Here is a 23,135-nt window from a genome sequence, read left to right as displayed (position 1 = left end):
AATATAATATACATTTCATCTTCTCATTTACTTGCTTATTTATTTGCTCAACTGTGCCATCAGAATCAATTTACTTTCCGAAAGAGTATAAGTATTCCCTTCTTGTTCAACATCAGCGCACAAAATTCCAATTTATTTTAATTGATTTATTAATGATTGAAATGTTGCATAAATGTAGCAAATATAAATGTATTTTTTGGCCAGCCCGAGTCTCATCTTCACCCCTTTTCCACACAGTTTTAACAGACTCTCCTCACTTGTTATCGATGAGGGAAATCAATTTTCAAGATGAGTTAAAGGCTCAGACACAAAAAAGAAGCACAAAGAGCAAATAATAATATATAGGTTGTATAATTAAAATTATAAACACAAATAAATTAATACGAATTTATTGCCAACAAGGTTCAATTCAATTTCAAAGAAAACCACCAACTTAACTTAGTTATTTGCTTTTCCTCAAAAATATTTATACGACACTCTTTGTCCAAAGATATTTTCCCAATTAAAAAGCCTTCAAAGGAACTGAAAATGTAAGCCTAAGGACACACAGACATACACACACAAGAGGGGAAATGGTGGAAAAGCGTATCCATTTCCCTGCATTTCTCGCCCCTCTTTTCTTTGCTCTTAGGTTGCACATTTGCGGATTGGCCTCAAGATTGGGCATAATTATGCAATTTCCTCTTTAACGCTCAGCCAGGCAGACACAAAAAGAGTTAAATTCAATAAAATTTACATTTAACCACAAAAACAGCGACTCGACTCCTCCAAAAACTCGACAGTAAGAGAGCAGAAGTAGGCGAAAAGTTAAGATGAAAGTCGAACAAAGAGATGGAAAAACAGAGACTTATGTAAATTGAAATTCAAGAGCAGAAAAACCAAGAAAAACAAAAACAGAAAACGAGAAAAACAGAAGCAACAAGAGGCATCAACAGCTGAAAAACTGACTCTGCAAAGACAAAAAGAAATTTTCATTCATTTCGAATTACGCTGTATGAGTGTCAAAATGGCGGTGGAACTGAAACCCAATGCTGGAATAACACTAGTCAGCAAAGGAAATAAATTATTAAATAGTATTGTTTTTGGAGAATATATTCACTAAATTTAATTTCATCAAAGATAGTTTAAATTTTAAGAAACAAGTGCTTTTTCGTCATATATTCATTTCAATCGTAATTGTTTAACAAAGTTGAATGATGTCCTTGTTATAAGCTGTTCTATGTTCTATAAAAATAAGATATTTAAAAATATGTTAAATGGAGAATAAAATATTTTGTTATTGTTTTTTTTTTTACCATATACCCATAAGCCATACAAAAATTTGTTAAATGAAGTATTAAATGATAACCTTGATATTTTGATAGTTTTTCTTAATAATATTGAATACATTCTATGAAAATAACCCACTCAAAGATATATGATAAATGGAGTATTAAATGATATCCTTGATATTTCTTGCTGTATTTCTTTTTTTTTTTTTAATTTATATATCCTATAAAAAGAACCTTTTTAACCTTTGTAAGCTGGTGTAATTAAGGGTATGAGGGTATGAGTGTGACCCTGTAGGAGGGTGAGCCAGAGGATGGCCTTGTGGGTGGCTGGGTGGCTTATTTCGGGAGGAGGTCACCCGACAATTGGCTGGGCTTTTGTCGCTTGTCGCTTCTGCTGGCGGTGCAGACCGAAAATTCAATTTCATGCCGCGTGACACAAAGACAAAGCCAAAGCCACCAAAGGCAGACGCTTTCCCTCGAAAAGCTGCTGCTGCTGCTGGGAAATCGGGGTGGCGGGAAATGCTCCCTGGTAGGTGGAGGTATGTGGCAGTGAGTACAAGGCGGGAAAACTCGCTGCATTTGGGGAAGACGACAGAGTTGACATTCAAAAATGTGCGCACTTCGCTCAAAAGAATTTCAAATTAGCCACTTTTGCTTAACAATTGGCGCGACCAACAAATTAAAAGGCAGCCAAGAGGGAGTGGCACCGCGAAAAAAACATAAAATAAATGAAAAGCCAAACGGGAAGTCGAGAGTTGAGATTTGAGAGTTCAGGTACTGGTCACAGTGCAGTCGGCGACAATTTAAAGTCAAGTATTGAGCTCTAAGGAGGAGAATACAAAAAAAAAGGAAATAATTGCCGCGGAAAATGCACTCGAAATCGCAGACAAGTGCACCAAATGGGGATTTGGGACGTTCGGAAAAGCTGCGATAAGTGGATCGGCAGAGTGCCAACTCCACAACTTCGATCCGGCATTAGCGTCATTTACACATCTGTGTGTGCGCCCTGCGAATCGCGTTTAGTTAACAATGCCGCGTCTCCCCTGGCTAAGTGGCAAAATTTCCATGGAAAAGCGAAGGAACCGCAAGAGTCACCACCAATTGGAAGCCTCAGTTGAGCTCTAATGGTCACAGGTTAAGTCAAGTGCTGTCCAAAGGAGTTGAATGGAAAGGGAGCAGCTAACTCGAACAAAAGGTACAAAATTCAATTAAGGAAATGTTTTTCAACGAAAATATTGAAAAGTAACTTCGTTCTACAATGAATTTATTTATATATTTAAGATTTGTTTAAACCATTTATTAGTTGTTAATATACTTTTATAGCTCTGACCACCACCATTTCTTGTATTTTCCTTTACACAAATCTAAGGCAAAGCATCCTCTGTCTGAATCTGAGTAGTGACCTCCACATCCTTGCCCAAAGAGGAGGAGTTTTCCTGCTGCTGCTGCTCCTTCTTCAACTTCTGCCTGCACTGGTGGATCTTAAAGGCAGTCTCACACTTATTTTCCCCACGGATCATGTGACACTGACGTTCAAGCCACAGGTCCGGATTAGTGGCATCGGAGAGCAGCCCAAAGAAGTCCCTTTCCACGAAGACACCATCGTGCATGAGACCCATTTGCTCATAGAGACAATGAGTGAAGCACTGGACGGATTCCGAAGGATCAGTAAAGTCCTGTTGCTGCAGTTTGTGCAAGTCTCGTAGAGATATATCCGTTTGATCGCCGCACAAGCGGATCATGTTCTCCGTAATGGGTTTTGGGGAATCGTCGGCCACCGTCAAACCCAGGTTTATATTAACCTTAGCGAAGCGACACTGTGGGAGAAGTCCTTTTTAGCCTTGAAAACTAATTTCATAATTAGTTTTCCAACTCACCTCACTCAGAGACAGCAATTCAAGCACTACCAGCACCACTAGACCACGATTCATGTTGGTTTTATATTAATTTAAACTGATTCATCCCCAAAACCCACTGCTTATATAGCTCTCATCTTTTGATCATTAGTTGGACAGGAAAACAGTTTTAATTGCGAATATCAATTCAATGAGCCGAGCACAATTCGCGGTTTTCGGTTGAACAAGTTGGAGGCGCAGTTTGAGTCACACGAAAGTAACAAGCCAAGCCGAGCAGAATTCAAATCGATGCCAATTGGCATATCGAAAGTATCTTGAGAGCTGCTTCAACAAATCCCACCGAGTGCCCAGCAAGTTTTACTCCCCTCTCACCCGAAATACTTGCACAAAAAAAAATACAGAAGTTGCAAAACAAATTTTGAAACAAAACAAGAAGAAAATGGCAATGGAAAATTTGTGTATTGTAAAGTCAACGTGTTGAGACTCTGCTTTCTGTGATAAGTATTTGGATTATATACGAATTTAAATATGTTTTTCTTTTAAAATTATATATTTCCTTTAAAATTTGCATAGCTCTTGTTAATTTAATAGATATATAGATATTTATATATGTAAATGAGTTTAATAAAAACCAAAACTCTGCAAGATAATAAATATATCTTTAAACTTCAACCTGAATCACTTAGTCAAAGTACTATTCCTTCAAACTTAAGTACTAATAACCAAAGTACAGTCAACAACTTTGGATATTCCAGACCCAGAAAATGTGTGCTTGTGTGAGTGTGTGTGTGTGTGTGTGTAGAGTGTGCGAGTGTGTTGGGCACTTCCGTTTGGCTGTTGCGCCATTTTGACTGCGACTATTTCCGCTGGTCGCATTAACTGCAGGCGAATAACTTTTCCAATTTGCTTTTGGCAATTATTGATATAAGCCAGAAGCAGGCGAAGGCAACTTGAACGGGCTTCTGTCTGCCACTTTAGTTGCTCTCATTCCCCCACTCTTTCTCACATCTGTGGGCATCTCTTTCCCACACCGAAATCACGCTTGCATCGGTCCAAGCATATTTTCCTGCATTCTTGCGCATATTTGTGCAACATTCCAAAAATTCTTGAACAAAGTTTCGTTATTATTGCCATTTTGCCGACTCTTGGGAGCGGTTGGAGCTGGGAGTTGGGAGCTGGAAGCTGGAAACTCCAGAGCCTGCCACTTTGATTACTTTTGCAGTTGCCGTTAGATGCAATTAGTTGGTTCATTAGAAAAACAACAACCATCCCCACTGTCTTGATAGGAATTCACACACTTAATTAGGAGCCTAGAATGAAGAGAGAGAGTGAGGGAAACCGAAACTCGACTCTCACTGATTGCCAACAAGTACACTCGGAAAATGTCTTGAAAGTATTACTTTAGAGATGAAAAGAAATACTATTTAAAATATATATTGAAATTAGGATATAGGATTTAGAGTAATATGAGTAGAAAGAGCTTGAAACATGACCCTAAGACTAACCATGTATGTTTACTTCCCATGTACCTTACTATCGAAGTATAGATTATCATCATATTTCAATCCAGCTATAACTTATTAAAAAATGTATGTATACTAAGTCCTATTAAATATAAAAGAATAATTAACTAAGGCTTTGTTCCATTTCAAACTACATTTGTGACGCTATTAATTATTTTCCTCAAACTTGAGACTTAAGTTTTCCTCAGTAGTAGTCTTGTTGTCCTGCTGTATCTTTGTATCTTGAAGATACTCGGACTGACTGCTTGGGTATGCAAATCGGTCAGCAAAACTGAGGCTGAGTGATTTGGCCAACTCCTTGGTTTGTGGCCTCTCCTTCCTGAAGAATTTAGCATGTGACCCGAAGCTCTGTTGCATATTTGTTGCATAATGCCAACTTATGCGCTGGCACATTGTTGACCAGTTGTCCGGAATACCCTTCCATACATATATTCCATATATATATGTACATATATCCTCCTCCCCTCGATTTACATTATTTGCCGCTGTTGTCCACTGGCAAAGAGCGTTGTTGGTTTGAAAAATCTACAAATCGCATGCCACAAACAAAAGCAAATGCCAGCACTGGGATGTAGATTGCCGGATGGATGGTTGGATGGCTGACTGACTGGATGGAGGCTGAACGCTTAGAGGGATAGATAGATGGTTAGATGGCTGACATACCAGCATTATTCCACGTCACCGGCCAGTGCACATTTCAAATTGGAAAGGAACGCTGCAAATACTGAGAACTTGGCTAAAATTCTCAGGCAAAAGGTCTCTCTCAATGTGGAATAAATAAGTAAATAGTTGAGATGCTCTCGCTGCTGTGACAAATCGTTCTTTCATTCTTATTTTTAGCCCTTTTTATAACCTTGCAGGGTATTTCTGCCTGTCCGCAAACTAGTTCCTCAGTCTTGAAGATATCTCAATGAAGCTTTCCAGGTAGTCTTCTAAAAACTATGACTCTTATATAAGCCAGACTACTATATCATAAAGGTTTTAGAAAAAAAATTAAAAGTTTTAATTGAATGTGATTCAAATCTATGTTTTATTATTATATATATAACTGTCAAAAAAAAAAGGTTGTAGAGGATCAGTAAGTAACTATGACCAGTAAGTATGTATGATCAGTAACTAACTTTGAACACTAATAAACAATGACTTGCAACATTTGTAACACAACACTCTTCTCAGACTTGGCCGGTAGAAGTCACTTAGCTCCGGGGACTTTAGAACAAGATGGGAATCATTTGCACGCACGTGCATAAATGTAGAGGATCAGTAAGAGTTTTTCAACATTAAGTAACTCTGATCAGTAAGTAACTATGAGCAGTAAGTAATTCTGATCAGTAAGTATCAATGAACATTAAGTAACTCTGAAGTATCTATGACCCCTAAGTAACTATGATCAGTAAGTATTTAATATGTCTAATGTATCAGTGAGTATTTAAGTATGTAAAGGGGACCATGGCAATAAGGAAACACATTGGAATACAAAGTCTAGATTTAGGTCTGATCCCGCCAATAGCTTCTTCATACAAAATATAAATGTCATTGTTAAGACTTACCGCAGTAAAGGACACGTCATTGTTTACTTCCTTCCAGTGTAGTGTGATCAAAAATGGGTGACTTTATCCAAAGTAAGCTTCTTCCTAGTCATCCAGATGTATTGCATTGGCCACGTCATAGTTTTGGGTTTGAAGGTTGATCACTTGCACTATCACTTGAGATGTTAACACTAGGTACCCCTAGGACAGACTGAGGCGCGCGCGACCTCAGCGCCTCTATTTATAGTCCCCGAGCATAGCAGAGCAGAGCAGAGCAGAGCAGAGCAGAGCAGAGCAGAGCAGAGCAGAGCAGAGCAGAGCAGAGAATGTGAGTGTGAGTGCGTGGGAGAGTAGGAGTTGCCTCTAGAGATTAACATAGAGCGCTTAACATAGAGTGATTAACATAGAGGGGTTAACATAGAGCGATTAACATAGAGCGATTAACATAGCGAGAGAGGGGGAGAGGCAGGTAGGAGCAGCGATCAGTAATTAACTCAGAGCTGTAAGTAACTCTGAACAGTTAGTATCGATGACTAGTAAGCAACTATGACTATATATATATATATATGGTCAGTAACTAACTTTGAACACTGATAAACAATGACTTGCAACTTTTGTAACACAACAGTTTTCTGAGACTTAGCAGGCAGAACTATGGAGAAATTATTCTATATAATTTGACTAGTACATAAGTCGAGGCATGGCGAATCGGTGGACTATATACATATATACACATATATAAATAGCTGCCACACAAACGATCGTTAAAAATAGAGGAAAATACAAAACGGTGAATATAAAACTAAAATGAAATAAATATAAATAAATATATATAATTTATTTTGTATTAATTCGTAGTAATCGAATTTCAGTCTGCATGGGTATACAAACTTCGGCGTGCCAAAGTTAGCTTTCTTTCTTAAACATTTTATTTCTTTATACCTCTCTTTGCGGTTTAATTTTCCCATACCCTCTGCATGCAAATCACATACAATCAGAATGAAGTAAACGTGGGCCAAAGGCAAATATGACATTTCAGTCAGCCAAGTAAATAAATGTTAGGCGGCACAAATGGAACGTGCCAAAGCCGCTTGAGGAATACGAGACCTCAGACACTCGACCCGGAGCTGTCTGTGCTCCATATCTAACCCACAGAATCCCTTTCACCTTCGGGCGAAGACCACCCACCTCCCATTGTCCTCTCTTTTCCACCTGTCAATCCTTAGCAAACAACTGTGAGGAGTCATTTCGCAGCCAGAGAAATGTGAGGTCCTTGAAGGAGGTGAGTTTTTTGTAAGCTTACGTAGGGGGTTTTGCATAGGTTTATATGTAGAAGAACAGTGTATTTTATTTTATTTAATTTATTTTTAAATAAAATAAAGAATTAAGCAAAGAGAAAGACTTGTGACAGAATTATGATAGTATTTAAACTACAATTCATTTTATAATTCTTATATTGGGAATTTTGACTTTATCCCAAAATACATATGTGAACCTTCTTCGATTATGTAATTCTTCTAAAGTATTTCCCTCATATTTCTTTTCTTAGACACATACGTATATCCCTTCTGCATCTTGTCTGCATCGTTGTCCTCTTCTTTTTAGCCTACAAATAATTGTATTAAAATAGGAATTTTTTCAATTTGAGAGCTTGGCCTGACAGGACTCTCTGCTGCGACTGTGGACAGCCCGGCTCCGTACTCCGGACTCCGGACTCCGGACTCCGGACTCCTGACTCCCGACATGTGACAGCCGAGACACGGAGAGAGACAGTCGGGAATGAAGTTGTGGCACGCATTGTCTGAGACCGCAAGGAAAAGGGGCAGCGACATTTTTAGCCAGAAAGCATGTGGGACTTGGTGGCTGGCTGGATCACAGCTCTTCCCTGGGCTCTGCAAATTCGCAGCGAATTGTTTGATAATGACACTGACATGATGCTGTCCTGACAACTAGGCAAGAAAACGGCTCCAGCTGGAGCCCCACTCTGCCAGGGATTTTCCCCCAGCATTTCCTGTCTGGGGCCCACGAAATTATATACGAAAATTAGTTGAAGCTGCCGCCGCTGGCGAATTTTCTATGTGAGCTTTTCCTTAGAGTTTTTTTTTTTCATTTCAGCTTGTTCCTGCTGCCAGCCTGATCTCATTTCGTGTTTCTTTTCTTATTTTATTTTCCGTTGATTTGCTTTTCGGTTTCGGGCCGCATTTTGGGGGCCCAATGCAAGCGGCGCTCTAAATTAAGTTTTAAGCAACATGTCTGCAAAAATCATGCCCCAGGATACCCGTGCCTCCCGTGCCTCCTCCTGGTGCTCCTCGCATCCTCCTCCTGACTGCTGTCGCTGGCAGTCGCAACGTTTTATTCTCGGTTTGTTTTTTGTGTGTATTTCTATTTGAAGAATGGAAATTGTGTTTTGTGTGTGTTTGCTGCAGTAGTGGTCTTCCTTGTCCTTCGTGCAGTTCCTTGAGGAGCTCAGCCTCAGTCTCAGCCCCAGCCTCCTACCGACTCCTGCTGACTATTTTTTTGTATTTATTTTGTTTGTTTTTTTATTGTATTTCGCCGGCCGTGCTATTTACACTGGCGCAGTCAACAGTCGCCGTCGTCGGCAGTTGCTTTTCCTGTGCCTATTTATATATTTGCAGGAGTTGCAGGACAGCAGGACAGCGGGACGCGCAGAAGGAAGGACTTGGCTTCTCCCAGGACCAGCAGAGATTGTACTTCTTCTTGGCTCCGAATTTGTATTTGTGTATTTGTCTTTTAGTTTATTGTGCGGCAGCTAGGCAACTTTGCCTTTTGTATTTGCGCTCCATTGAGGCAGGGAATTCAATTTTAAAATCCTCCCAAACCCAGGCAAACGAATCCGGGGACCTGTGGTCCTGCCTGCATTTGATTACAGCTCCCCCTTCGAGTCGAAGGCTCCGCATTAAATGATCGGCGACGGCGGAGGCGGTGGGTTAGCTAATTAAACGGGGCGTATACTTGATGTATGCCCGACTAGAGCGCACATCGAGTATACGCCACGTTGGCCAAACAGGAAGCGGACGAACAGGAGCTTAGACAACCGACTTAATGGGGGATAAGCCAACAGCGGGCAAACACTTGGCTGGCAATTAATTAAAAGCCACCGAACATGGAGCCAAATATTTGGTCCTTTAATGCAACAACAAGGACCCAAAGGCGGACAACTTGGAAAATCAGATTTTATTGCACACACACACACCCCAACAGTAAGAGAAATCCAATGGGAAAGCCTCTCTTCCTACATCTGGCTGAGAGTCATCCGGATGTCGTGTATCAGCTGCCTTATGGCCATCGCACAGCCCACCACGCCAAAGATAAGTCCGATCAGGATGAGCCCCAAGTCGCGAATCAGTCTCCATTTCAGGCGGCCATAGCCCTTACCATAGCACAGGAATATATCCATCAGGGCGGGACACAGCAAGTTCAGATTGCTCAGCGAAAAGGCACCCTCCAGCTCCGTGAGAGCTGCCAAATTGGGCATGACAATGGCCACCACTCCTAAATGGAAATAATCTAACAAACTACTAAAGTTTATAAATAATGGAAGAAAACTTGCCTGTTAACAACAGAAATATAATGCGAACCAAGTACTCAATCAGTATTCGATGCCTTTTCTTTTCCTCGGTCTGACTGTAGTCGCAGAACATCACAGTGATCACCACAAAGCCATGCAGGGGATAGCTGAGCAGGATCCCTGTGGCTATGCAAAACTTAATTACCTGTGATAAACTATAAAGATTTAAAAATTAAGATATTTAATAATGAAATGAGAAACTATTTTACCTACATTTCACTCTGCGGAATATTGAGTGTGACGCTGGCCTCAACACTCTCGCCGAATCGCCAGTAACCCATTATTCCGAAGAATAAATTCGAAAACAGGATAAAGAATACAGCCAGATTGAGGACTCCAAAGAGGCCCAGATAGTTTTGGGGATGCGCCATATTCGCCTCTACGACAAGCATCTAAAAAGGTAATCACTATACTTGTATACAGTCATTTTAAAATCATTTTAAATCCTTACCGAACCCACGGCAGTCAGGGAAAAGGCAGCAATGCCAAAGAACTCGATCCATTCGAGAGGTGGCTGAGCTAAGACTCTATCGTTGATGCTGGGCAGATCACTGAACAAGTAATACATGATCAGGATGAAGCCCACATACAACAGGATGTTCGAGAGTATATTCAAAGGCACCAGATACTTAAGTTGACGGATCAGGAAGAGCGGCAGAAGCACTAGACAAAGGCACATGACGTAATACGCCTCGTAGGTCTTCCCAAAGTGATAATCCCCAATCTCCTTGTAGTTCTTGGACACGAATACCAAATACACGGAGCACAGCAGGAACTGACCAATGACCAGGACACAGCTGGTCATAATGCCAGCAGCGGAACCCAGGCACTGCACGCAACGAGGACCCTCCTCGTAGGATATCTTCACAGCCTCCGGCATTGAGACCTGCGGCACCTGACGCCTTCGACAGCACTCAGTCATGCTGGAAATCTAGAAGCGAGAGGAGATCAGATTGAAGAGTGGCTTAGGATTGAAGAGGGAGCCACTTACGGACCAGCAAATGGATGCAGTATGTCAGTAGGACCATCAAAAGGGCAGACATCACAATGCCAACTACAATGCCCGAGCAGCGAAAGGCCAGTGGCATTGCCAAAATACCCGTTCCAATTACGCACTTCAGCAGCGAGATGAAGGCGTCACAGTTACTAGGATTAAAGTATTAAAATAGTACTCAAATATATCATACATTCGACACTCACGTCAAGGGCTTCTCCACGGTTCGCTTTGCATAGGGATCATATTTGTAAAATGAAGCCATGGACTGCCTAAAATAAAAAGGATTAATAATTTACTTCGTAAAACCCATGGACACACTCACGCTATGCTCAAGGGCTCATTGGGGGCCGCAGGACCTGGGTCCTGCTTTTGGGCCTGGCCCTGATCCGGCTGCTTTGGCTCCATTGCCAAAAGTCAGCAGCGGCAGCCAACAGCAACATCAGCAAGAGTAGCAACAAAAAAACGAAAACAAAATCAACGAAAATCGTTCCCAACTTTTGACAATAATTTCAAATTAGTTTAGTCCGATAGTAATGCTGCCTTTTGTCCCACTGCAGCTGCGCACATTCGATTCACTTGCAGGACATTAACAGGAAGTGAAACTGCTTTTGGCAATGGCTGCCGCAGCCGCAATCAAAATGGCTGCACATGCGCGCCCATTATCATAATAAGTGCAACTTATGGCCAGATTCGCGGTCCTGCGAAGCGCATAAACTTGGCCAACTAACGGCAGATTGGTCCTGCGGCTGCAGGATAAAGGTTGCTCGTGAACAATCTCCGAACTCCGGCCAAGGAAGGCGTTAGCCCTGTGACAATTTTGGCCAAAGTTAGCTACAGTTGAGATTGGCTAAGCAGGAATTCGAAGATTTTTACTTAGGATTTAATTTATAAAATTAAGGAAACTAAATTGATATACTTATAAGAATTTCCTTAGCTTCAATCAAATGTGATTATGTAGTATGAAGATTCCACCAATGGCCAGGCTCCTCTGTTGCCCAGGGTTATCTCCAGCTGCACTGCTCGCCGGAGGACGATTGTCATGCCAGAATGCGCACTTCCGCTTTCGCATTTAGTTAGTGGCTGCGTCTCGGTGTGCGTTTAACAGTAAATTGAATTAAAATTTATTGTGCAAATTGTAGAATTCCGTGAGCGCGCACAGCGAGCACAGGACTTTGCCGAGACAGCGGCGCAAATCCAATACAAATAAAATTAAGTAAAAATGCACACAGCTCGCTGGGGGTATATATGTAGCTATATATATATATAAATATATTTTTATATATTTGTATGTACGTATATGCAAGTGTCTGTGTTGGCACAGAAATATGCAAATGCGATATTGTCGCTGGGCGACATTTACAACAATTACAATAACAACGCAGGCACCTAACTGCGTGCGACATGTGACACGATATTCAAATAAAGGATGGTAGGGAGGCGCCACCTCCTTCTCCTCCTGCTCCTGCTGCTCCTCCTGCTCCTCCTACTGGGGGCATTTATAGCATATATTTTGCATAAAGGGAAATATGCAGCAGGAGCAGGCAGCGGCTTGCTTGGGAAAAGGAAAACGGAACGGAACGGAAAACGAGCGAGAGCAGCGCAGCGCAGAAATCAAATAAAACAAATTTGGAATTTTACAGCAGACAAGGAGCCCAAGCACCAAGGCACAAACTGAACTCAACTGCTTATGTGCGACAATGTTCTGGACCCGGTGGCAGGTCCTGGTTTTCGTCCTGGATGCCTCCACATGTTCCTTAAACTGTCAGCAATGTGCGACTCCGACTCTGACTCCGACTGCGACTGAGACTGCGACTCTGAGTGTGTGTATGTTATGGAAACAAACAGACTGACATTCAATTTAAATTCCTATACAAATAATTGCATGGCATTGGCATGGGTCGCAGGAGGGGAACGGAGGAACGGAGCGATAAATGGGGACTTCCCCCAGTGGAGGAGGCGGCCACTGTGATTGCTTGCTAACGATAGATTCACGGATAAAAACTCAACCCGAACTAAGCTCGACTTTTCACAGTATTTATAAACAAATCGGATGCAAGCAAGGACTCTGGGGAGGCCAGGTGATGGAGAGGATTGCTGTTTTTTTTTTTCTTTTTGTTATTGGTTATTGAAATTAACTAGAGGTTTGCCCAGGGAGAAGTTGAGATAAGTTAACTAACAGAAATATGCTTTCAATTTGCATTTATTTAACTGTGGTTTTAATCTTGGACTATAGAAATTTCTATAAATTCATAGTTCTTTCCTTCAATTTACTCAATCAACAGCTTTTCTGATTTGCCTAGCTCAATGTCAATGGCCAGACTTGGCGGCCAGATATAGCAGAAAAGTCATCTGGCAAATAATTATAAATTCCCGGCGTTGCTCGTCTGCCTGGCAGCTTGCCGCCAGACCGCTATCCCCACCGCCATTATCCTGGGCTCATCATCAGCTAAACCGAAAATAAATGCCATTTCGAGGAAATTTCTCAATGCAGCGCACGCACAGGACGACGACAAGCCACGACCATGGCCACAAGGATGTGCTGGCTTTTGTCCTTGCCAATTGGTGTTCACATCTGGTGATGGTAAAGGTAATACTTTTATAGATAGGTAATAAAATCTTGAAAAAAAGGAAGAACAAAATTCAAATTTTAAAATATTTTTATTTAGATGTTTATAAATCCTTTATGTATGTTGACTTCGACAAGAAAATGTAAACCAAAAGTCAGGAATATATGACCCAAACTTGCATTAACAAACAATCTGCAATAATTATGGTTTTTAAGCTATTATTATTTTATTATTTCATTAATGTTAGGGACATTTCACAGGTATCTAGGGACAAGGACACTTTAAGTTATCATCACTGTTCCACCTGATTCACCTGATGGCGGTGGGCGGTATTCGAGCATTATCGCCACGCTTATCGCGTCGTCATCATCGGCGTTATCAACAGCTTAGCGACGCCGCAAAAACTTTGCTGGAGCTCCACGTTCCGCTGCATTTTCCTTCCAGGACCCTCGCACTCTCCCGCCTCCCCCCTCATTCCGTGCGCCTCAATAATTTTGATCAGATTTTCCGAGGCTCTTGTCCAGCTTTGGTTGGTGTCGTGCTGCCAGAGCGCGCTTTCATCCCGCTTCCGACAATATTTTTGCATTTATAATGCAATTCATCGTTCATTTTTCATACTTGCACAAAGTGGATTTTTATTAGATTCCCTTTATATATATAATATACGTATATATCCTCTTTTTGTTTCTGTTGCCCCTTGGCATCTTTGTGAAGCTGTTTTTTGCTATGCGTAGTTTGCTCTTGGCTTGCTTTTAATGTGGCCTGGCCATATGGAGCATTGGCCAAGCTGGAAATTTCAATATCATCGAACTGGGAACTGGGATGTGAGACAGACAGCAATAAATGTTCAATAAGGAGAGGAATGCATATGCAATTGGTGGAAGGAATATATATACTGGGTTTTACTATTGATTATACTTACTAAATAGAGAGAAAAACAAGAAAGGAAGCTAACTTCGGCACGCCGAAGTTTATATACCCTTGCATATAGAACTTCTATGAATAAAAAACCATACAATATAAATGATATATATTTGTGTTAAAAAACAATGAAGTAATACCTGCTTTCATTGTATTCACCTATACATATTATATTTCCAGTTTTACATTCAAATATTTGCATTTTTCCTCTACATCAAACGATCGTTTGTATGGCACCTATATGATATAATAGTCCGATTTTCATGAAATTTGACACAAAATTTAAGACTAATATAAAATGCCTATACCTAAAATTTGATGAAAATCAGTTGAAAATTGAAAAGGTTATAAATTTAATTGAATTAATTTCTCGATCGTTCCTATGGGAGCTATATGATATATTAGTCCGATTTTCAAAAAATTTTATTCAAAATTGTAGAGTATAGTAAAATGGCTATATCTTAAATTTGATCCAATTCTATTGAAAACTGAAAAAGTTAACAATTTTTTTGTAAAAATTTTCCGATCATTCCTATGGCAGCTATATGATATAGTCGTCCGATCCGGCCCGTTCCGACATATATACGAGTGAGAGTATATAGAAGGCTAACTACAAAGTTTCATTCAGATAGCTTCAAAACTGAGAGACTAGTTTGCGTAGAAACGGACAGACGGACAGACGGACAGACGGACAGAAGGACAGACGGACAGACGGACAGACGGACAGACGGACAGACGGACAGACGGACATGGCTAGATCGACTCGGCTGTTGATCCTGATCAAGAATATATATACTTTATATAGTCGGAGGTGCCTCCTTCACTGCGTTGCAAACTTCTGACTGAAATTATAATACCCTGCAAGGGTATAATAATTGAAATGGGTAGGGTTTTAGTTCTTTCATGAATAATTATCAAATAGATTTATTCAACTTGAATAAAAGAACTTCCTTAAAATGATTAGAAAACTATACAAGCTGCTTAAATACTCACAAGCTTTAATGACTTTAATTACTTTTCAAAAATAAAATAAAATAGGTAAATTGTTTAAATAGCTTAAATAATCCACGCAAGGTGAGTCCTTTAAAAGGACTCCTCAATGCATACACCCTTCCTGCTCTTAATAACTGCAAAAGTTCACGGTGCGTGGCTTCATTTATTATGCATATTTTCCACACAATTTGTCAATGCTATTCGCGCTTTCCACAGGCTGGGGGGCGGGGAAGAAAAACTATTTGGAAAACAAACGCAAAACAGCACACACACACACACACACATAGATATGGGGTTTTTCTATTAAATAAACTGTCAGTCATTGACGTTGGTGCGTCGCCGACGTGCTGCGGATGTCGAGAGTCATACACACGATGATGTTCCAAATAATTGCACTCCCCCGCAAGGGGAATATATATATATATATTAACGGCATTTTTAGTGAGCAGACAAAGGATTCCTTATCCTAAGAGGCTATAGCGATGCCACCGCAGCATATTATTTGCCCGTCTGCCTCGTAATTGAATGTTACACGTAAAATATTGCCGGAGCGAAGCCGGGTTCATTACTTCGTCGAGGACTACGAGGGTCACGGGACGTGAGTTAGTTGAGATGAGGACCTCTCCCTCTGTCCAATATTGAACTTATTGACAATGAGTGGCAGGAAAAGTAATGACAAAGTGCCGGGAATAGCTCAAGTCCTGCCAAAGAAACGCGGAATTCAAATTCAAATTTCCGTTGAAAAATGTCAAATCATTGTCACATTGGAAACACCTTTTTGTAACCGTTCGGGCAAACATTTAATCACATTTTGTAAGCAAAAATAATTTTTAATTCAGTTTTTAAACTTCTCAATTAGCCTGCTTTCAGAACTGGTAAATAAAAGGAAATAAAAATTCAAACAACAAATATTTTAAAGGTTTTTTGTTACAACATTTGACATATTCACTAATTCTACAAGGTTTTACATTTTACTTACATCATACTTGTATCTTACATATCTTTACGTATCTTGTATCTTTGTATCTTTACAATACTGTTCGAAAACATAGAAACATCGCTTCAAATAGCAAATGTCGCATTTATCATAGATTTAATGCTTGGTTTGGAGTCTCGATATACTTTTTTGACTATTGAACAAAAGCTTTTTCAGTTAAGCATTATTATTTTTATTAATAATTTAATGATAACTTCTTAAGGACTATATTATTTTTTAGAAGCATTCCGAAAATATAGCTTTTTATCGAAGACAAATTTCCTGGTTCAGTGTTCCACTAAAAGCACAATTTAAGACATAATTTCAGAGTAACTACTTATTTGTTTAAACATATTAAAATTTAATAAAATATTAATTTAAAATTCCACAAGGTATATATTTTTTTATTATGTATTTAGACACAAATTTACCTGTGTAATATGCTAAATACTATCATATAATAATTTATACACAAAATCTTGAATTCATAAATAAATTAACCTTTACTAAGGTTTGTTTAACCTTGAATTTACACTTCCAGGTGCATTGAGATGCATTTGTTATTATTGTATTTCTGATGTTATATTACTAAGGAGAGTAAACAAGGAAAACGTTTGTTTTGACAGACATATAAGAACGTCGCTGTTGTCAGGTGTATACAATAATATACATACATATATGCATATAAACAGATATATATAGCTGTGCAAGCTTTTATAAAAGTCAGATATAAATGCATTTCACTACAGTCACCTAATAGTTTTGGATAATATACTCTTTATTATATAGTATAAAAATTGTATGGCACAAACGGAATGATAATGGAGAAATTATAGATGCAATTCAAAACAAAACCTCTAATAGTTTTCTGTAGTGCGAACGTAGTTAACCCCTGAGGGCATGGAGACCTTGTCGAAGCCCTTGGGGAATAGTTTGTGGGCCTCTTCATCGGTGACGGTGGGTAGGATCATGACCTTGGTTCCAGGCTATATAAAAATCACATTTAGTAAGGAATCAATCAGATGTAGTTAATGGTAAACTTACAGTCCAGTTGGCGGGAGTGGCCACAACCTGGAGACGATCGGTCAGCTGCAGCGAGTCGATGGTCCTCAGGATCTCACTGTAGATAATAAGAGTCATGAGCAAGGAATGAGGTATTTCGAAGACAGAGATGCACTTACTCAACATTACGGCCCGTGGACATGGGGTAGAACATGGAGAGGCGCACCTTGTGGTCAGGGCTGATGATGAACAGCGCACGGATGGTCTTGCCCACCTCCGGGTCACGTTTCTGCTCCTCATCGAGCATGCCCAGCTTAACGGCCAGGTCCCTGGTGGGGTCGGCGATGATCGGGTAAGGGAAGTCCCCGGGAATGTCCAGGCAGTAGCTCTTGATGTCGTTCACCCAGTCAACGTGGGAGTTGAGGGCGTCCACGGAGTGCGCCAGGCACTTGGTGTTCCGCTTGGCAAACTCCGGCTGGTGGACGGCGATCCTGCCCAGCTCGGTGGTGCACACGGGCGTAAAGTCAGCGGGGTGCGAGAAGAGCACCACCCACCTGCGGATCGGAGGAGAGGGAGTGGATGAGCCCATAAGCATTAAGAGGGTTTCTATGAGGTCTACTTACTGGTTGCCCTGCCACTCGTGGAAGTTGATGGGACCCTTGGTGGTCTCGGCCTTGAAGTTAGGTACAGTCTGTCCCAAACGCATCTTGACGGATCTCTTGGAAGATTGGTACTTGGAAATAGCACTTGCTTTTTACTTGTTGTCTGTCAGCTGGCTGTGGTTAGCTCGCTCACTTGTTGCTTTCTGATTTCTGACTGAGCGAGGCACCGGTTTATATACCCGCCAAGATCGGGTCTCTGAGTGGAACAACAGAGACGGATGACGAGCGACGCCTTATCGCGCGTGTATATATACTATATTCTATACATACGACTATGGGGTGTGGAGATTAGATTAATAAACAATTCTGAACAGCAACTAAAGGGGAGCTACACGTTGTGAGGGGGAAGGAGAACACCTTGTGCAAGGTTCCGTTCCCAAAGTTGATTTGTTTAAAACTCATGGCCTCTATGTAGTGGAACCAGATTGAGGTGACTTTGGACTTTGGTGGACTTTCTGATGAAATGCTTCTAGAAATTGTGTATGAAAAAGTACAGTTCTGCTTGTTCGATTTTCATTAAAATGACTTCTAATTAGACAATTTTAATGGGAGCTATCCCCCAAAAATCTGATCCGACAGCTGATCACTTCCCAGCTGATTCCTCGACCTAGGGCAACCCGAAGTTAACATAAACAGAGAGCCAGAGAGCATTAAAATGTACTTTGGTATTGGTAATTGCGATAGAAACACAAACACAGGCAGAGCGACGGGGAAAATGCGAGCACGAGAGAGCGGCACAAGGTGTGATGGTATTGGTGAGTGTCCGCCATTCACACACACTACCATATATCGGCCGCCTCTCCCATACACGTACACGAAACGAGCCTCCGAGTGGAGAGCAGAGCGGCGGAAATAGTGAGTCTGTGTGGGTGCTTCGCTCGGGGATTTGCACACTAGCAAAGATCGGGTTTCTGTCGGCTACACGGATAGGAGCATTGGGTGTTGGGTGTTCGGATAAGCAGAGCACTCAATCAGAAGCCAAAAGACAGTCTAAAGAAATAGAAGCCAAAATCAACTTCTAATGAAATGTGGTGCTAATGTAATATAATATTTTTGTAATGATATTCAGCTTTAATGTGAAACGTGTCAAGTATATGAAGGTTGTTTGAAAGAAACTTCCCATTATTTTTTGTTCCCCACAATTTTTTACTAGCGTTGCAAGTACAGTTGGTGAAAAATCTTTGCTGGTTACAAGCTGAAACCTAAAACGCAAAAATATCTGAGTTTATTACACATATGTATGTATCTTTGGGTTATTTTCCATCGCGTTTTTTGTAATAACAAAAGGGAACTCGAAGGCAAGCGGGATGGAAGATTGTTTTGGTTTGGCTAAGAGGGCGGAGCTATAGGGGAAAAGTATAGGTATAGGTATATATATATATAGGTATATACCAGGGGCAGAGGTCTCCGGAGAGCGAATCGGGTAAGATCGATAGACAGACTGCTGTGCAATCGAAGGCAGGGCACTGCTATCGATGTAGGCTGAACTATAAAAGAGCATCCCCTGCCATTTTCAGTCAAATTTAAGATTCAACCTCACAGAAAGCACTAGTAAACATCTGATCTTAAACCAGCAATTATGGGCGGAAGCACCAATCTTTTTAGTGAGATCTGCGGTCTCTTCGACTCCTACGGCGGTCGAGACACCTTGATGGAGGCACTCTGCTGCAGTGCCAAGTTGGCGGCCGGCTTACAGGCCACCCGGAATCCCGATCTCGCCCAGAGATGCGCCACCGTCAGCTCAAAGATCTCGGGAGCGAGGGCCACTCTCCGCCTGATCGATGACCTGCCCGTGTTCCAATACAGCCTGGAGTACGGACTGGGCGCGGGTGAGCCGGATCGGTTCACGGCCGTCCTGGGGGTGATGTCCAACATGGTCGACCTGCTGTTCTATCCCATCGAGACGGTGTGCTGGCTGGCGGAGCACAAGGTTTTAGATCTGAGGCGAAAGGATGCCTGGAACTATGCCAACTCCATCTTCTGCGTACTCTCTGCCCACCTGAACCTAGTGCGTACCCTGCGAAGATTCTCCCTGCATCGGGACGCACTGAACCGCCAGGACTTGGTGTCCGTCGTCCGCATCTCCCTCGATCTCCTCCAAGCCGTCGGTTCCCTGCCCAGGGGCAACCTGTGGGGCGGAAAGCTGTCCACATTCCAAATGGGAGCCATCGGAACCCTGTCCGCCGGTCTGGGCATCTACCAGATCTTGGCCGCCAGAAGACTGAACAAGTAGAGATTCTCCCTGTGCTGTTCCTGGTTATTTCGAAATACTTGTATTCTTAATTTTAATTCAAAGCTAGTTTATAATTTAATATTGTTCGTAGTTTGTAAGATTCTCAGAAATTAAAAAAATGATCAAATAAAGTATTTTAATGGATTTATTTTTGTGTGCAACAGAAAGTCAATCGATGGCTGAGTTTAATATTTTTAGCAACTAATTAGTAGGGAAAGCAGATCTACGAATCTATCTATCAACAGGTCAAGAACTAAACAATAGAAAGTTCCTATACTTTGGTACTTAAATTTGGATGAGCGCTTTATATATTTTAATATTTGTAAATAAATCAAGATATGTTAAGATACATGTATGTTTATGTGTAAATACTGAAAATAATATCTCACAGCAAAATTGCTATCAATATAAATTAATTAGAGAGACTTTTTAGGGAACTCTTCTATATTTGATATTCAAGTTATGAGAAATAATATAGCCCAGAGGAGATTCCATTCAAAATAGCGCCCAACATTTGAAATATTCGATACCTTTATAGCTCTGAATGTCTATCGATCTTAAAACCCGATTCGCTCTGTGTTTTGCCTATTCTCTAAGAAAGTCTCTCTCTTTTCATATTTTTCTTGTATTTGCTCTCCTCCTCTCCTACCCATACAGACACAGATTGCCTTCGCGTGGCTCTCCCTCTCGCTCTTTCCCGCACCAAAACAACCTTCTGTTCCATTTGATTATAATTTCCGTTGTTGTTGACAAACGAAATGGGAATAACAAGCGGCGAATGGAAAATTACCACAAAATCGGGTCTTTCTGCGCCTCACTTTGTAATGCACCGTAAATTGTTCAGCAAATGCAGCAACTGTACTTTTAACACAACACTACAGAACACACAAGAAAACAAAACTGTGAAACTATAGAAATTCGGTGGGGCTCCTTTAAATAACCTTTACAAACTAGGAACGCTTCACATTAGTGGAATATTAATTACAAAGATTTAATATTCAGTTACGAACACATTTTATTAGATGTTGATTTTGGCTCCCTTTCCTTTAGACTGTCTTTTGGCTTCTGATTGAGTACTCTGCTCATCCGAACGCCCAACACCCAATGCTCCTATCCGTGTAGCCGACAGAAACCCGATCTTTGCTAGTGTGCAAATCCCCGAGCGAAGCACCCACACAGACTCACCATTTCCGCCGCTCTGCTCTCCACTCGGAGGCTCGTTTCGTGTACGTGTACGGGAGAGGCGGCCGATCTATGGTAGTGTGTGTGAATGGCGGCCACTCACCAACACCATCACACCTTGTGCCGCTCTCTCGTGCTCTCATTTTCCCTGTCGGTGTGAATGTCGCTCTGCCTATGTTTGTGTTTCTATCGCAATTACCAATACCAATGTACATTTTAATGCTCTCTGACTCTCTGTTTGTGTTAACTTCGGGTTGCCCTCGGTCGAGGAATCAGCTGGGAAGTGATCAGCTGTCGGATCAGATTTTTGGGGGATAGCTCCCATTAAAATTGTCTAATTAGAAAGAATTTTAAAGGAAATTAAATAATTAATAATACGCAGAACTGTACTTTTTCATACACAATTTCTAGAAGCATTTCATCACAAAGTCCACCAAAGTCCAAAGTCACCTCAATCTGGTTCCACTACATAGAGGCCACGAGTTTTGACCAAATCAACTATGGGAACCTTGCACAAGGTGTTCTCCTTCCCCCTCACAACGTGTAGCTCCCCTTTAGTTGCTGTTCAGAATTGTTTATTAATCTAATCTCCACACCCCATAGTCGTATGTATAGAATATAGTATATATACACGCGCGATAAGGCGTCGCTCGTCATCCGTCTCTGTTGTTCCACTCAGAGACCCGATCTTGGCGGGTATATAAACCGGTGCCTCGCTCAGTCAGAAATCAGAAAGCAACAAGTGAGCGAGCTAACCACAGCCAGCTGACAGACAACAAGTAAAAAGCAAGTGCTATTTCCAAGTACCAATCTTCCAAGAGATCCGTCAAGATGCGTTTGGGACAGACTGTACCTAACTTCAAGGCCGAGACCACCAAGGGTCCCATCAACTTCCACGAGTGGCAGGGCAACCAGTAAGTAGACCTCATAGTAACCCTCTTGCTTATGGGCTCATCCAATCCCTCTCCTCCGATCCGCAGGTGGGTGGTGCTCTTCTCGCACCCCGCTGACTTTACGCCCGTGTGCACCACTGAGCTGGGCAGGATCGCCGTCCACCAGCCGGAGTTTGCCAAGCGGAACACCAAGTGCCTGGCGCACTCCGTGGACGCCCTCAACTCCCACGTTGACTGGGTGAACGACATCAAGAGCTACTGCCTGGACATTCCCGGGGACTTCCCCTATCCTATCATCGCTGACCCCACCAGGGACCTGGCCGTTAAGCTGGGCATGCTCGATGAGGAGCAGAAACGTGACCCGGAGGTGGGCAAGACCATCCGTGCGCTGTTCATCATCAGCCCTGACCACAAGGTGCGCCTCTCCATGTTCTACCCCATGTCCACGGGCCGTAATGTTGAGTAAGTGCATCTCTATCTTTAAAATATATACTCCTTGCTCATGATTCTTATTTTTTACAGTGAGATCTTGAGGACCATCGACTCGCTGCAGCTGACCGATCGTCTCCAGGTTGTGGCCACTCCCGCCAACTGGACTGTAAGTTTACCATTAACTACATCTGATTGATTCCTTACTAAATGTGATTTTTATATAGCCTGGAACCAAGGTCATGATCCTACCCACCGTCACCGATGAAGAGGCCCACAAACTATTCCCCAAGGGCTTCGACAAGGTCTCCATGCCCTCAGGGGTTAACTACGTTCGCACCACAGAGAACTATTAATCATTCCATTAATTTAATACGTTTTAATATGTATTCCCTGAACCCTTACCGTTGTGCCATAAAAGATACATGTTGTTTATCAATACAATGCAGGTTTTATAATAAATGTTTATAGCAAAATAACTAAATCAATATATTCTTGGCATCGTTAAATTT

The 23,135-nt window shown here is 41.5% G+C and overlaps 5 protein-coding genes across 8 annotated transcripts; 2 read left to right on the top strand and 3 right to left on the bottom strand.

The window, feature by feature from the left end:
• Positions 1–2,546: 2,546 nt before the first annotated feature.
• Positions 2,547–3,202, bottom strand: Obp47a (Odorant-binding protein 47a). Its single transcript, XM_020962590.2, has 2 exons — positions 3,149–3,202; positions 2,547–3,088 (listed from the first exon to the last, which is right to left on the bottom strand). The coding sequence occupies exons 1-2, from the start codon at positions 3,200–3,202 to the stop codon at positions 2,636–2,638; spliced, it is 507 nt and encodes a 168-aa protein (XP_020818249.2). The 3' UTR covers positions 2,547–2,635.
• A 6,156-nt stretch (positions 3,203–9,358) lies between these two features.
• On the bottom strand, positions 9,359–11,308 carry polyph (polyphemus). Of its 4 annotated transcripts, none has more exons than XM_020962532.2 (7): positions 11,088–11,308; positions 10,969–11,034; positions 10,764–10,914; positions 10,220–10,699; positions 9,982–10,160; positions 9,751–9,923; positions 9,359–9,692 (listed from the first exon to the last, which is right to left on the bottom strand). In XM_020962532.2, the coding sequence occupies exons 1-7, from the start codon at positions 11,168–11,170 to the stop codon at positions 9,433–9,435; spliced, it is 1,392 nt and encodes a 463-aa protein (XP_020818191.2). In that variant the 5' UTR covers positions 11,171–11,308; the 3' UTR covers positions 9,359–9,432. The 4 variants fall into 4 exon arrangements, with proteins under 4 accessions (XP_020818191.2, XP_020818192.2, XP_020818193.1 ...); XM_020962533.2 differs by having other exon boundaries at positions 10,760–10,914; positions 11,088–11,221; XM_020962534.2 differs by lacking the exon at positions 9,359–9,692 and having other exon boundaries at positions 9,779–9,913.
• Positions 11,309–16,979: 5,671 nt separating this feature from the next.
• Positions 16,980–21,186, bottom strand: LOC110191606 (peroxiredoxin-6-like). The gene is made up of 4 exons (XM_020962493.2): positions 17,848–21,186; positions 17,404–17,778; positions 17,267–17,342; positions 16,980–17,208 (listed from the first exon to the last, which is right to left on the bottom strand). The coding sequence occupies exons 1-4, from the start codon at positions 17,928–17,930 to the stop codon at positions 17,080–17,082; spliced, it is 663 nt and encodes a 220-aa protein (XP_020818152.2). The 5' UTR covers positions 17,931–21,186; the 3' UTR covers positions 16,980–17,079.
• LOC110191607 (peroxisomal membrane protein 11C) lies at positions 19,466–20,263 on the top strand. The gene has a single exon (XM_020962494.2). It carries the CDS (start codon positions 19,466–19,468, stop codon positions 20,117–20,119), a length of 654 nt encoding a protein of 217 aa, XP_020818153.2. The 3' UTR covers positions 20,120–20,263.
• Positions 21,187–22,035: 849 nt separating the features above from the next.
• LOC110191605 (peroxiredoxin-6-like) lies at positions 22,036–23,102 on the top strand. The gene is made up of 4 exons (XM_020962492.2): positions 22,036–22,215; positions 22,282–22,656; positions 22,717–22,792; positions 22,851–23,102. Exons 1-4 carry the CDS (start codon positions 22,133–22,135, stop codon positions 22,977–22,979), a joined length of 663 nt encoding a protein of 220 aa, XP_020818151.2. The 5' UTR covers positions 22,036–22,132; the 3' UTR covers positions 22,980–23,102.
• The last annotated feature ends 33 nt before the right edge of the window (positions 23,103–23,135 follow it).

This window comes from Drosophila serrata, unplaced genomic scaffold, assembly GCF_035046125.1.
Source record: "Drosophila serrata isolate PLE 108 unplaced genomic scaffold, ASM3504612v1 contig_184, whole genome shotgun sequence".
Classification (NCBI taxonomy): domain Eukaryota; kingdom Metazoa; phylum Arthropoda; class Insecta; order Diptera; family Drosophilidae; genus Drosophila; species Drosophila serrata.
Note: the sequence above shows the minus strand (reverse complement) of the source record. Positions and strands in the feature narration are given on the sequence as shown.

Bases quoted from the DNA above. Each gene is read 5' to 3' on its own strand.
- Obp47a (XM_020962590.2), bottom strand. From the start codon at position 3,202: ATGAATCGTGGTCTAGTGGTGCTGGTAGTGCTTGAATTGCTGTCTCTG. The intron at 3,089-3,148 runs GTGAGTTGGAAA...CTTCTCCCACAG, and splicing joins AATTGCTGTCTCTGAGTGAG to TGTCGCTTCGCTAAGGTTAA.
- polyph (XM_020962532.2), bottom strand. From the start codon at position 11,170: ATGGAGCCAAAGCAGCCGGATCAGGGCCAGGCCCAAAAGCAGGACCCA. The intron at 10,915-10,968 runs GTGAGTGTCGAA...CTTTAATCCTAG, and splicing joins ACCGTGGAGAAGCCCTTGAC to TAACTGTGACGCCTTCATCT. The intron at 9,924-9,981 runs GTAGGTAAAATA...AAATCTTTATAG, and splicing joins AATATTCCGCAGAGTGAAAT to TTTATCACAGGTAATTAAGT.
- LOC110191606 (XM_020962493.2), bottom strand. From the start codon at position 17,930: ATGCGTTTGGGACAGACTGTACCTAACTTCAAGGCCGAGACCACCAAG. The intron at 17,779-17,847 runs GTAAGTAGACCT...TCCGATCCGCAG, and splicing joins CACGAGTGGCAGGGCAACCA to GTGGGTGGTGCTCTTCTCGC. The intron at 17,343-17,403 runs GTAAGTGCATCT...TATTATCTACAG, and splicing joins TCCACGGGCCGTAATGTTGA to TGAGATCCTGAGGACCATCG.
- LOC110191607 (XM_020962494.2), top strand. From the start codon at position 19,466: ATGGGCGGAAGCACCAATCTTTTTAGTGAGATCTGCGGTCTCTTCGAC.
- LOC110191605 (XM_020962492.2), top strand. From the start codon at position 22,133: ATGCGTTTGGGACAGACTGTACCTAACTTCAAGGCCGAGACCACCAAG. The intron at 22,657-22,716 runs GTAAGTGCATCT...TATTTTTTACAG, and splicing joins TCCACGGGCCGTAATGTTGA to TGAGATCTTGAGGACCATCG. The intron at 22,793-22,850 runs GTAAGTTTACCA...ATTTTTATATAG, and splicing joins CCACTCCCGCCAACTGGACT to CCTGGAACCAAGGTCATGAT.